This window comes from Bacillus rossius (genome assembly GCF_032445375.1).
Source record: "Bacillus rossius redtenbacheri isolate Brsri chromosome 4 unlocalized genomic scaffold, Brsri_v3 Brsri_v3_scf4_2, whole genome shotgun sequence".
Classification (NCBI taxonomy): Eukaryota; Metazoa; Arthropoda; class Insecta; order Phasmatodea; family Bacillidae; genus Bacillus; species Bacillus rossius.
Genome location: NW_026962011.1, coordinates 28,548,786 through 28,563,864, shown reverse-complemented (window position 1 = coordinate 28,563,864; position 15,079 = coordinate 28,548,786). Strand labels below are relative to the sequence as shown.

At 39.3% G+C, this 15,079-nt stretch overlaps 1 protein-coding gene across 3 annotated transcripts in view; it reads right to left on the bottom strand.

Moving 5' to 3' along the window:
* The window catches only part of LOC134542095 (protein abrupt), a 92,846-nt gene that overhangs the window by 10,069 nt on the left and 67,698 nt on the right, over positions 1-15,079 (bottom strand). For all 3 annotated transcript variants that reach the window (XM_063386021.1, XM_063386020.1, XM_063386022.1), the window contains exon 7: positions 2,362-2,761. In XM_063386021.1, coding sequence (XP_063242091.1) covers positions 2,362-2,761 — 400 coding nt within the window. The remainder of the gene's footprint in view (positions 1-2,361; positions 2,762-15,079) is intronic.

Genomic DNA, 15,079 nt, shown 5'->3' with positions numbered 1-15,079 from the left:
AGTAAACAATCTATAGACGTAAAAAATTCAATGGTAGCTCATCTTGTGTTGGTTGGCGATAAGTCATTATGCAGCGGAAAATGTAATAAGTTTGTGCACTGAGTGAAAGTTTAAATGATTAATCGTGAAAAGAATTAATGCAAGGGCCGAACTGCACATGACTTTATCATAATGGGTGTGCACTGAGAATTAGGCAAGTCGCACTTGACTTTCGTCTGGCAGCTAGTGAGTCGCAGCTACGTTACATAACGGACAATGTGTAACATAACTTGTGTTCAAAATAATGCTTATTTTCCTTAAAAAATCCAGCACTAGTATTTAAGTTTTCTTAGTGAAGAATTAATTAAGATTTTAAAGGTTTATTCTTTTAATTGTTGTTCAAATTTAGGGCCTGGTCATGGTCTGTCAAATGTTGCGGTGTTTAATACGTTTGAGGACTGAAACCTAATTAGCCAGTCATTAGTATGCCTTAATAACCTCTGACTTCAGTGATGAAACATGTGCTTAAGGTGTCGCAGAGGCTATATTCAATTATTTCCGCGTGCTATAGTCAATTATTTCGAGCGTGAGTCTACACAAGCAGAACTCTGCTGTTGTTTTTGAATCTATTTTGAGAAATGATACCACTTAATGAGTAACTTTCCCCACAAAATACATTTTCATTTCACGAACTGCTTCCCGTGTACTCTGATGTATCTGGCACAGGAAATGTGTTGTAAGAAACTGACACCGCAAGAACCACATCCCCGCCAGTAATGCACACAGCACTCGCCCACCACCACACCAGGAGCACACACAAGGCCACAACAGCATGCGTGATGACGGCTCACGCGCACGCTAGCAGAAGACACATTACAAGATGATGACTGGCGTATGAAACAATGACAGACATGCAAGGCACAGCCTGACACACACAAGATGAAGTTTGGCTAACTGGCACTTGTGAACACATTATGTACCAGCTGGTGATACGGACAAACAGCTCTGACACTCAGTGCGGACAGTGACAGCCTTTTGACGACACTGGCCTAGGAGACATTGCTGATGTACGAGCATGGCAATGCTATTCTATTAGATGGAACTAAGCTTCTTTTAAATAAGATGACACTAACACGAAGAATGTTGCAGGTAGACAAGACAGCAACAAACTTAATTTAAGCTACATTTTTTCTTTTAAATTATCACCATAACCAAAAGTAAACTACTCATATATGGAAACACCAAAGAACAAGGAATCCCAATTTACCTCTAAATATTATCTCTATTAACAGTAGTTAAGTTTCACAAAAATTTTTTTGTTTAAATACACTTGCAATCATTAATACTCAGTACGAACAGTTTTTAATTTAATATTCTTTCAATTCTTGATTACCTACCCAAACTAATTTCAAGACTGATGAGACCACTGTTTTACAGCTTTACTATCAAATACATCTTACCAACTATATGATTTTCAATTCCATACATCACATCTCATGAGCCCTGAGTATAGTTTCCCAGTCCCCACATGCATCTCAGCATGATGTGCACCTCAGTGCTGCCTCTGCTATTGGCTCACAACTCACCTGGATGACTCTGGGCCAATGAGAAACACCCAACCAAAGCTTTATCGAATCACAGGCTGCTACGCTGGGACGTCTCACAAGACAGCAGCCAATGAGTGGGTGACATTTGACCGAGTGTACGTAGAACTATGGAGTTTCATCCTGCAGGTCATTGAACCCGCGAATTTTTCCGGTCCCTAGTTATGGGACCGGCATGATGGCTAGAGACCGGAAAAAATCGCGGGTTCCGTTCGTGATATGCTCAAATGCAAATAGTAATTGTATTTTTATGTGACTTCTGCCATTGGTACACTGTTAACCTGGATGACTGTGGGCCAATTATAGACCCTCAGTCAAAGCAGTGTCGATTCACGAGTCTCCCAGTTGAGACACCTGACAAGTCAGCAGCCAATGAAAAGGCGAGGTGAGGGTTGCCCGAGTGTGCACAGGATCATGGAGTCTATCCTGGAGGTCATTGAACATGCAAATTTTTCCTAGTCCCTAATTAGCTAGAGACCTGTAAAATTTGTGATTTCAAATCTCTAAAGGATAGACTCCATGATCCTGTATGCACTCGTGCAAATTACATCTGCTGATCGGTTAACGACTCGTAACACCTGTTGACTGGAATGATTGTGATTCGCCAATTCTTCTGTTAAAGATTTTTCATTGGCCCAGAGTCCTTCAGATAAACTGTGGCCCAATCACTGAAGCAAAATAATGTCAAAAGTTTTTGGACTCTATCCTATCGCGAAATTAATCCGCGAATTTTACAGGTCTCTACTAATGAGGCAGACTGTCGTGGCGAGGCAGTTACCTGGAGGCGTCCACGTGGTTGGGCTTGGCGTCGAGCCGCGCGTCGGGCCGGCGCGGCCCCGTGGGCGACGCACGGGCGCGCAGCTCCGCGGGGCTCACCTTCACCCCGGCCTTGGCCAGCAGGCGGGACGCCAGCTCGGGGTCGAAGGGCGACGGCATGGGCAGCACGGGCAGGTCCTTGGTGCTGATGCCGCGGTGCTGGCGGCTCATGTGCGAGTGGAGGGAGTTGCGCGACTTGGCCACCGTGCCGCACAGCACGCAGCGGTAGCCGGGGCACACCGTGTGCTTGTCCTCCAGGTGGGTGCGCAGGGTGTGGGCCGAGCGGTAGATCTTGCCGCACTTGGGGCAGGGGCGCGGGTCCGTCGCCCGCACCCGCATCAGGTCCAGGCTCCTGCGCGGACCTGCAAGCAGCCGGGCACGCTCGCACGCTCGTCTCGTGCCTGCGCTCGCATCAAGTCTAGGCTCCTGCGCGGACCTGCAAGCAGCCGGGCACACTCGCACGCTCGCTCCCGGCCAACTCCACACGCCGGCACCAATCCGGCGACCCTGCTCCCATCCGACCTGACCTACTGCTCACATCGGTGGCATTTCATCAGTCATCACTAGAGACCTGAAAAATTTGCTGGTTCATTTCGTGTTATGCTAAAATTCAAATAATTATACCTTTGTGCTGCTTCTGCCATTGGTCCAATGTTAATCTAAAGGACTGAGGGCCAATTAGAGACCCTCACTCATTGAAGTGTCGAATCACAGGCCACCCAGTCGAGACGATCACAAGTCAGCAGCCGATGAACAGTTGGCATTTGCCCGAGTGTGTAGAGGATATTGGAGTCTATCCTGGAGGTCATTGAACCCACAATTTTTTCAGGTCTCTAAATCCGCAACTCCGACTTAATATTTTAACTGTAATACCTACATGATAGAAAAATAATAACCAATTCACCGTCGGAAAAGAGCGGGCGGGAAGTAAAAACTGGACTCGTAGCAAGCCCTAAGCAAATCTACCTCAGTGCAGTGGTGCTGTGGGATGGTTGTTTATCAAGAGTTCTCATCTGCACGGCATACATATAGGTAGTTTCAACTGAAACACATGTTTTGTTATTAACAGAAAAGAAAAAAAAGTGGTTTATGTGATTTGGCGTACATTTTGCAGATTTATGATAATATTGTTTTCACTTTTTTTTATTAATATTACTTATTTCTGCACTCCTGAAAATAATATTTAAAAAAAAAATTTTCTAAAATTATTTAACTAGTAGCTACATTTAAATGTTAAAAAAAAAAAAAATTTGAAAGTATCCTATATGCTAAAAGTGATCATTTAGATTTATAAGTAAACAAAAATTTTATGTTTCTATTATTTTCACAAAAACCAAAAAAACATTAAATATCTAAATATCTACAGGACATAAATTATTTTAATCTTTACTTCCATATTTCTTATAGATAATTACAATACAAAAGTGAATGTTAATTAAAGAATCTTAATAGGTGTATCTCATGATTTATTTAGGAACTTTAACATACATGGTAAAGTATAAAATAATATGCACATGAACAACAACAATCCACAGCAAAAGCTATCACACACAAAATTTTTTATATATTACAAATATAATTACACTGTACATGCTGTGTGTATTCACACTCGACGCCCCTTGCCACCCCCCAATCCCTGTGACTACATAAGTAACATTTTATACATTATACAAACTGTAGAAAAGCATGAAACTAACTTCATGAGCAGGAGGGGGGGGGGGGGGGGAGAGTGTAACTGCATTGCATTGCAATTAGTCAATCAAAGAGGTTCAGGTTGCCAACCTTCCCAGGACACCTACTGATTGTACGTGCAAGTGGAGTACGTAAAGAGAAGGGTTTCAATGTGTTTAGAGCGGTCTCTGGGAATCAAATCCCCTGAATAAATAGTGGCGAGGATAACGAATGGCAACCATCAGATATCCCGTCCCCTCCTCGAAACCCCTCAGAGCCAACATCGCAGCACTCAGTTGCTCCGAAAGGTAGCAGCCGGTAACTCCTCCCCCCCCCCCCCCCCCCCCCCCCCCGCCCCAATACCTGCGCCATTCCAGGACAAGGCGAACTGAGACGAGGCATCCAGGAAGACAACGGAACTCTCAGTTCCCAAGGTCTGGTCTGATGTCACATTTCACAGAACGGTAATTGTTCCCTATTGCATATCCACTTCATATCAAAGTTTTATAATTCATATTTTCAAAATCATAAATAAATATATTTTGGTTATGGGTGTGACTTAGCTTAACTCCTGCCCTATGATAATTATATTTTAACTAATTTGCATAATATTTCTTTTATTCATAATAAATACTCATGGTTCTGTTTTTCTACATAGGCATTTAAAGTATTTTGTTTGTGCTTTAATATTATTAATTGGGTAAGGTTTTACATAAAGTAGAATGTAATATTTTTTATTATTATTCTTTCACTCTAATTTTTTTAGTCAGTTAATATTAATATGTCTATTAATTTACATTTTTACAATTATAAAGCACACTCAGGACAGTAAGACTGTAACATTCTAGAACATTCTAGAAGGTTTGAAAGAAAGGAAGACAGTAATGGGACATACTGGCTACTTGAAGTAATCTTTTTTGTATCCAAGAAACCCATCACGTGGGCGCATGACTGCGCAGCAATAGCCCAGAAGGTTAACTGGGTGCTCTTCAGCCCGCCTATCAGGAGGAGCCATGACGTGGGGTGACGTCAATTTCCAGACTTTCAGAGAATGATTTTCAGTAAAGCAATTTCCCTACATGGTCAGGTACTGAATACTGTTCTGTGATTGGTCAGTAGGCCTACAGGGTTGCCTCCCTTTGTTTCTAGCTTTGTAAAGGAAGGTAACTGCTTGGTGCAAGGCGGTTGTCGCTCGATTGTCACCACGTGCGGTTCATCGTCTGCAAAGCATGAAGTTCTGACAAGAAATTTTCAAGTGACAATGTAATGCCTGCTGATAAAGGCCAAGTTGCAACCTTTTTTTTTTTTGTATTTTTCATACAATATTAATTAGAAATTTGACCCCAGGCATCTGCATCGACCAAGGGTGTCCTGCATCATCCACCTGGTATAAACTCTGCGGGATGACGTACCTGGTTAAGTAAACTTAACCAAGGGACTTAAATTTTTTATATCGAGAAACCTGAAGCTATAAAGTTCAGTTGGAACTGTGTTGGTATCAGGGGCGATTATTCCATGGAACCAAGGGAACCATTGGTTCCCTACTGCTGAAAAATAAATAAAATATATTACTACTTGTCTACTGTCGTAAATAATTCAACTCGTATTTTTTGAACAGCTCGCCCTAACACTTTGTGTAGGCGCTTTCGCGCGTTGAACCTCTTCAGCTATCGCTTTATCTCTTTCTCTCTCTCTGCCTTCCCCGCTCCCACATCCCTCCCCCCCCCCCCCTCGTCTACCATTGCTTTCTGCGCCTTCATTGGTGGCTGACTCATCGGATCTCTCCGCCTTCGCCTTCGGGTGTTTCCGTGAGCACTCGGCTTCGGCTTCCGACCTGGGGAACCAAGCCAGAGGGCTGGTTCCATCGCGTGCCGCATGGCGTATTCTCTAGAGAAATTGTGTGCTTCGCGTTGCGTAAAATAACTCGCCTGACAGCCTGAAAGCAGATTTACTACATTAAGAATACGTACTTAATAATACTTAATTACGTCCCAAGTTTTTGGTGAAGAGTTTCGTCAAATTCAAAAGTGGCCACATAGCTACAGCATTGTTGAACTCGCTCATTGCGGTAGGCTTGGCCAAGGGAACCAACAGTCTATTCTGCGGGCCCTGGCCATGGAGGGGATTTTAAGGGGAGTGCGGAGGGACGAAGCTGTCGCAGTAGGGGAGGGAGCGGCAGGAAACAGACGCGCTTGTGACTGCGTGGTAGAACATTTTAGAGGTGTAAAAGTAACGAAAAAAAGTGTATTCGTATGTATTCGTTACTATAGCAATTAGTACTTGTTACTATCGTATCGTTACGTTACTCGTTACTTCTGATACCGCAAATATGCTATGTTATTTTGCAGCAACGAATCGAGTCGTATTGCGTACGCGTACAGTATGATGTCGCGTAAATAATAATAAATAGAAGATATACAATTAACAATATTTGATAATTAACAGTTTTTGTTAACCAAGAAACAATAAATTCTCATTAGAGCGGCTTGATTATATTATCTCTTTTAAGATAAAAACAAAAAAAAACGTGAAAATACGCGATACTAAAAAACAAAAACATATACATTTCTCATTTGTAAAAAATACTTTCTTACGTTGTTTCTGTTCCAATCTCAAACTTTGTCTACACACACAATACCTACCTTTAATAAACAGTAAAAAAACTTGAACGACGAATTTCCAAATTATACTATACTTAATAAACAAACATCGTTCTTTGTAATGTAAATTCATCGAATATGCGCGCGCATGCGTAAAACATACGAAAAATGCGAGTAACGAAATGCATCCGTGTGTAACGTTTCGTTACTCGTTACTACATGGCGCACCCGTTACTCAGTACCGAATACATACGGTTTTTTACAGCTCTAGAAAATTTACTTGTTTCATCTTTTTGCTAAAAGTTTCGAACAAAAACAAGTTTTAATTTTGCAAGGTAGACCCACGCCAGACATATCGTGTATGGTAACAAATGCTAAATCAAGCGGTGTGCAGTGCAAAAAGACACTTCAAATCTAATAAGCGAAATAGCCTAACAAAATGACCATACATGCTCATGCTTGAAAGTGAGAGTTAAGATTATTAAATTCTGTGTGACTTTAACATGTATTGCATTGACTACCAAAATCATAATTTCGTGAATTTTGATATAGGTATGCTGGTGATGTGTTTCCGAGTGTATCATTCACTGTTTCACTGATTAAAATATCTTGCTTCGTGTAACGACAATTGCTCAAGTTTTAGTCATACCAGCTTTTTAATTTTATTATAATATAGGAAATGTTGACTTAACATTTTGAAGAGAAACTCTTAGGCCTAGCTTTCATCGACACTTAAAATTGTTTTGCTGCGTAAGCCGCCTTATTAGTCGAGGCAACAAAAGAAAAATAGATGAAAAACATACTAATAGACCCATTGGTCGGTGGTGAATGGGAGGTGGGAGGGCTGTTTAAAGGTACAATTCATCGCTTTTGCTGAAGTATTTTCCAAACTATGGGTTTTAGCAAAAAAAAAAAAATTGATACAAAATTAAAGAGCATAAAATTTCCTACAAAAGAGATACGTTAAACCGCTTAAATAGCACCAATTTGCACCTTAAAATCAAATTTTTCCGGGGGAGGACCCCCCCCCCCCCCACCTAAATAGGGGGTGACAGTGAACATACTTGGTTCCCCCACTTTGAAATTCACCCTTCGCCACTGGTTGGTATGTATTGTAAAATTGTTTAATCTGAAAGTAATCAGATAAGTACTAAAAAATTTTTAGAAACAAGAAACTCTTCCAATTATAACAAACTTTTTATCGGAGAATGGAACTGTGACTGGTAATGTGTGTAAGTTGTGGTTTTTGTTTTGAAAACAATAAACAAAGAAAGTTCTAATGTGGGGAGAACTGGGTACGTAAGGGATAGCCCAATTAATTCTTATTACGGTTTTATTAAATATTAATATTTGCATTACTAATAAACAATTGTACTTAAAAATTTCCGATCACCAATCACTCACACTTAAATGTTTATTCTCAAGTCACCCATTGTCTGTCAAGTACCACAGTTCGCACTCCTCGCGGTAGCTAGGCTCAGCAGTGGTTCGCCCCTTACCACGCACCTGTCCACACACACTCAGTCTCGTGCCGCTCAGTCGCACTCTCACGATCTCGTCGCAACGCATCACGCCGCTCTCAAGGGGGTCTCTCACCCTCTTTGCCGATGTTGCACTTCCCTTCACTTGCGGAACTCTCCAAACTCGCGGAACTTGCTCGGAACGCCCGCTGGAGCCGGCGTCGCTGCTTATATACTTGTGGCACCCTTCTTGAACTGACGAGAGCGGCTGTGACGAGTCGCGTCATCCCGGGCTGACCCAACAACCAAAACATCTCGAGAATAGCGACGTTTAATCACTCCACTTCACACGGCGGCCTCTGTAAGCCCAGAATTCCCAGACCACTAAAAGGTGACAATAGCCCGAGGCGGGACAGTGCGCGGGGAGTGGAGGGGGGAGGGCGTAGCGAGGACCCTTGTAATCCGGCCAGGTACGCGTGGCATGCCTTACGTCAATGATGCTCATTGCGGTCTTGTCTCTCGCGCTCGTAACAGTATTTTCACAATAAAAAATATATTTTGGTAATTCTACAAGTCTGCATCACAATCACAACCAATTCCTTTCTTTAATTTAATAATTTAGTTACAACAAAAAAAGGATATGCAATAAGAAACATTTACTCACAAAACAGATAATGAGCAGGAAATATCTGGCAAAATAATTTACAACAAACCATTACATTAAATGCTTACACAGGCAAACATCAGAAGAGTTTCCTTAAAATTGGAATTATGGAATGAACATGCAATATTCCAACATAATGGGTGTGGCCTCGTTTCAAGTGACTGAAGTCAGGAATCAATTCATACAATTATTAAGACAGTACATTTAAATTATTAACACCAAATAGAAAATTTTTTGTTTCTGTATGAAAGTGGTCTCCTACAATGAAAACACTCACTGTAAACCAGATAAATTATTTGCAGTATACCTCGAATTATATGTGAACTAGAAATATTTTTTTTACAATCGTGCAAAAATATTTCATTTAAAGATAGTTTGGGTGCATAAATTCTTACACAAAACACTTTTCAGAAACCTCATTTAACAATTCATTCATTCTTTTTATCTTCAATTCTTACACTTGGCTAATTACAATCTCTAAGGCTTCATAATAAAAATGCAATACATTACATTGAAGATTAAAACACAAACAATTTAATATGAAACATGGGTAAGAATCTTTCCAACTCACTCAGTAATGCTTTATTCAAATACATACACAAGTCAAAATCATAATGGACTTAAAACATTTTAAGTAGGTAAGGATTCTATACAGTACATAATAGAATTTTTGGATTGAAAATTTTTTAAAGATTTACTAGTACAATTCAATAAATAAATTATTAATACCATCACATCGTAAAATAACAGAAACTGTGGTTAGTAAGCTTACAATCAATCACACAACAAACAAAAAAATTGCTACGTATAAACATTGTCCTGTGGAAGTTGTTTGGTATATATAATTATTTTATGTATATAAATTTGTAATTAATTTAAGTTTAACCTTTTTCTAACAAATCTTTACACTAGCATTTCTGAATGGTGTAAATAAAGACAGCAATATGCTGCAGCCACAAACTTATAGAAAGACAAACTCCGCAAAGACAAACTGCTAGTTAAACCTGTCAATTAATGAATAACCATAAAGCTACGTTTACAAAAATGCAAAGAACTAAATAAATCAGTTTAAAATTTAAAAAAATTGTAGGCAAGTCATAACTCCTAACTTCAAACAGGTGTGTTCAAACCATCGACTATCATCTGGCTTGTTGCAGGATCATGCGATCCAACATTGATGTAATAGTTCATTTCGACCACAAAACAAAGAAGATAAAGATAAATATGCTATAACTAACACTCTTATTTTCTTTGGAGATCCAAGAACTGTGCGGGATATAGAGGCAACCTAACAATCTGAAAGTAATTCACTTTTTGAAAGTAAATTTTGGCAACCTTTACAGTTTTTGGTGGTCGTTCATTGCTGGGAATATTAAATCTATTATGTTTAAGATTATATATTTTTCAATATGAAAAAACCATAATACTAAGTTAAAAGCTTTATCTTTTATTTTAAATGTGTGGGATGGCCCTGCCTCTGTATTTTATTTAATTATTGTACTTATATTCTGATTATTTTAGTAACATTAGTTTCAGTTATATTATGTTTAAAATTTAGTTTGTTCACTTAATTTGTTAATAATTCAATTTAATTTACTTATAGTAAATTTTGCCTTTAATATATCAGATTGGCAATGACTTTGAATGGACTGGAATGAGCTGGAAGCTCGGAGAAACTGGTGTTTTTTTTTAGTTTAAGTTTATAGTTAATTTTTATGTAACTGTTGTTTTATGTAAGTTATGTTTTATATTCATATAATGTTTTGTGTAAGTGTAAACATTTATAGTATTTATTCATATATATATATATATATATATATATATATATATATATATATATATATATATTTAAGATATACACATACATACATGCACACACACACATACGTGTGCAAATAGAAACTCTAGAAAGTGCGAGTGACGTCTGGCGCGAGTACTCAGGAAATGAGGCGCGAAGTGCGCGGAATGTGCGAGTCAGTGCGAGGCAGTCTAGTCGAGGCCGGCAGTGGGGCCAGATCAGGCAGCCGCACTACGCAGCAGTAGAACACGTATTCAGCATGATGGCGAGAACTTAGATGACTGTGGCTACAAGTACGTGTGTGAGGCCTCTAGCAGACCAGAAAGTGGAAATGTGTACCGAAGTGACATCACAGTGCTGCAAGAATTCCACATCGTAAGGTGAAGAGAATATTCGCCAGGGGAATCATATATTCAACATGTTTGGGTGCTATAAGCAAGCACACAGTGAAATCTACTGGAAATGTTTAAGGGCAAATATGAGTCTTTTTCGCCCATTGCAACCTGGGACGTAAGTAGTTCTGGTCGATACTCTGATTTGATATTTTGCAGGGGAATTAACATATTGATATATCCATTAATTTTTAGTTAATTTTTGTTAAAAATGTAGACCTACCACATTTTCTCATTTTTAAGTAAGTTTTTCTCAGCAAGTTTAACACACAAACTACAACTGTAAACAAAGCGTGAGAATACTTAGATGTCAAAAATATTACATGCCTTTTAATCATTTACACACAAACTCAGGGGCAACAAACATTACCAACTTTTTCTTACAAAAAATGTCACCCTTAAAAAATAATTTGAGACAAGCTTTTATGGTTTTATTTATTTAATCAATTTCATTAATAAAGTTGATTTAGGTGTTATTTTTATAAACTTTGTTTGTTTATAGTGTGTTCGATTTGACAAATATCATACAAAATGTTCCTTGATACTTATTTGGTCAGAATAGTGTAGTGTTGACAGTGGCACATGAAACATTTTTACAATAAAATCATTCGTAATCATGGCTCGGTCAAAATTACTTGGAACAATAAAATTAAATTGGCAAGCATTTGCATAATTTCAAACTGCACCATCAGTAATATAAAAATTAATTAATAAGAGATTCAGGAACAAACAAAGTAAAAAAATAATTTTTCCTTTACATTTTGGTACAATGTTAATGGTAAATAAATAAAATCCATTGAACTTAATGTATTAAAATTACAGTTCTTGTGATTTTAGATAATATTGATTGTAACATCTTGCATATCGGTGCTGTATAGTATATTGCCAAGCTTTTCAAAACTATTTCGGTTTTATCATATTAGAATAGTGTACTGCCCTCATAAATAAGACAAGACTTTGAAAGCAATCATTGAGATAAAGAAAGGTCTTGTTCTCAAGAAAAGAATATGAATTTATTTATTTTATTATATTTAAATTGTAACATGTTTACCAACAGCGAAGCGCCAATGTGATAGACACCTTACATGTATACAGCAAATACACACAAAGATACAAACAAATACAAAAACCAATACTAAAATACAAAACAAATCAACAGTAAATGAGAAAAAAAATACAAGAAAAAGACATAATACGAAGTAATACCTGTCATGAATATAGACCAGTAATGTCAAGATGGCCGGCCAATGTAAACACAGTCAAGTAGTCGCTCGTGTTAATGTATGCATATTGTAGTCAGTTGACGAATAAATTAATTGCAAACAATCTCTCCGAATTGTCAATGTATTCATTTGCTAATGAATACATGGTGCCGAAACCCGGGAATGTGTTATGAAGAGTTAAAAAACATACAACTAACATGAACAGTTAATAAGAAATCGTCATGGCCACGGAGTCGGGGGTAAGCTTAAAACCACCCAAACCATTAGTAATTACAGAAAAAGGTATGGCGAATGCGTGGAAATTATGGAGTCAACAGTTTGAATGGTATTCTGTCGCAACTAACCTCATGAAAAAAAGTCCGGAAGTACAAGCTGCCACCTTCATGACAATAATAGGCCCGGATGCAGCAAATATATATAATACCTTCTTGCTCACACAGGCAGAAGAAAGAAATTTAACAGAGATCAAAACAAAATTTGATGCATATTTCTCTCCTAAATCGAACATAATCTACGAACGGTATATCTTCAACAAGATTGTGCAAATGGACAACCAGCCCTTTAATGATTTCCTGACTTCTTTCATAAATCAAGGAAAAAAATGTGACTTCCAGGAATTGACAAATAGCCTTTTGAGGGATAAAATAGTGGTGGGCATTTACAGGGATTCCGTACGTGAACGACTGCTAGCTGAAGAAAAGCTAACCTTTGACCAGGCAGTAAAAATTTGCAGAGTTGCAGAACTAACTAAACAGCAATTACTAACAATGAAGACAGATAATGCACCAGCAGTTGAAGCCATCCGCTTGGACAGACATAGAAAAGGAAGGCCTTCATCAAGAGGAACAGAAAGGAATCGGTCACCACCGTTTCAGTGTTCCAGGTGCGGCACTTCCCATCAAAGGAGTTCATGTTCGGCGTTTGGGAAGTCTTGCAGAAAATGTGAGAAACCAGGGCACTTTGCACACATGTGCAAGTCCAGGCAAGTTACAACACTTACAAGTGTGAATTCACAAGTAGAACAGCAGCAGAACACCGGCCAATTAGAAGACTCGGAGGAAGTGTTTCTAGTGTCATGTTTGGCCAGGTCCGAAGCAGAGTTTGACTGGATGGAAACATTGACCCTACAAAATAAATACAAGGTAAACTTAAAGCTAGACACTGGCGCACAGTGCAATGTCATAACTGATTCCATTGCTCACAAATGTAAGCTGGAAATTGTCCCATCAAAAACCAAGTGCCTCTTGTCCTTTAGTAAAGACGCAGTGGCAGTGCTCGGTGAAGCACACTCAACAGTAGTAACTAGCAGAAAGAGAGTAGCAGTGATCAAGTTTCTGATTGTCGAGAAGGGACACCAATGTGTACTTGGAAGGAAAACATGTGAAAGCTTACAGTTTGTTAAACGCATGGAAATTGTGGACACATGTGATGAATTATTTGAGGGTATAGGGCGCTTGAAGGGTTTTGTTTACGATAAGACTTAGTAGACCAACCTAACCTCAAAGTACACACACCTCGGAAAGTACCCTATCCTATAAGGGACAAGGTCAAAGAAGAGCTTGACAGTATGGTAAATAGCAACATCATCACACCCATTACTGAACCCACCCCGGCAGTCTCGCCCATGGTTGTTGTACGCAAGGAAGGTCAAGTTAGAATATGCATTGATCCCTCTGACATAAACAAAAACCTGAAAAGACAGCATTTCCCACTTCAGACGCTGGAGGAAATTGCGACTCACTCAAATAAATCCAAATACTTTACACTATTAGATTGTAGAAAAGGATTCTGGCAAATAGAAGTATCAGAAAGGACTTTTAAATACTTGACCTTTGCAACACCCTGGGGCGCTATGCTTGCAAACACATGCCGTTTGGCCTAGCCTCAGCTCCAGAGGTATTTCAGCAAGCAATGACTCATCTCTTGCAAGACATTGAAGGTACAGAATGCTTGATGGATGATATCCTGATTCATGCCCCTACAAAGGAAAAACTGGAATCCCTTACAACGACCGTAATAGCCAAACTCAAAGACGCGGGGCTGAAGCTAAATGCCAGAAAATGCTGTTTCAATAGAGAGCAAGTCAAATTCCTAGGTCACATCATAAGCAGCCAAGGACTCTAGCCAGACCCCGAAAAAGTGGAAGCAATTGAGCAAATAAAGAAACCCACAACAGTGCAAGAGTTACAGAGATTTCTTGGCATGGTGAACTACTTGTCCAAGTTCATACCAAAGGTTTCAGATATATCGACACCCCTGCGACAGCTCTTGGAGAAAAATGTCGCTTGGCACTGGGGACAAGAGCAGGATAAAGCCTTTGAGACACTAAAAATCTGCCTCAAGAATCCCCCAGTATTAACATATTATGATCACCACAAACCAGTTACCTTATCAGTAGATGCAAGCAGCCACTCAGTAGCATCAGTTCTGATGCAAGAAGATCAGCCCATTGCCTATGCATCAAAGGCACTGACAAAGGCTCAACTAAATTATAGCAAATGGAAAAGGAAAACCTGGCCATACTAACAGCATGTAAAAAATTTCACCACTATATTTGGGGAAACACAAACCTACTTATTGAGACTGACCATAAACCTCTGGAGGCCATTTTCAAAAAGTCACTCCTGGACGCACCTGCCAGACTGCAAAGAATCCTGTTTGAGGTATTGCCATATCACCCCACAGTAACGTACAAAAGGGGAGCGCAATTGTACATAGCCGATGTATTAAGCAGAGACTGCCACAACATTCCAGAAACAGACAATCCAACCACATTTGAAATCCACGTCTTAATGCCATTGTCAAAGGAGCGCACTATGGAGTTGCTAGAAGCCATTAACAATTGTGACGAACTATTCACCTTACGGGCAAC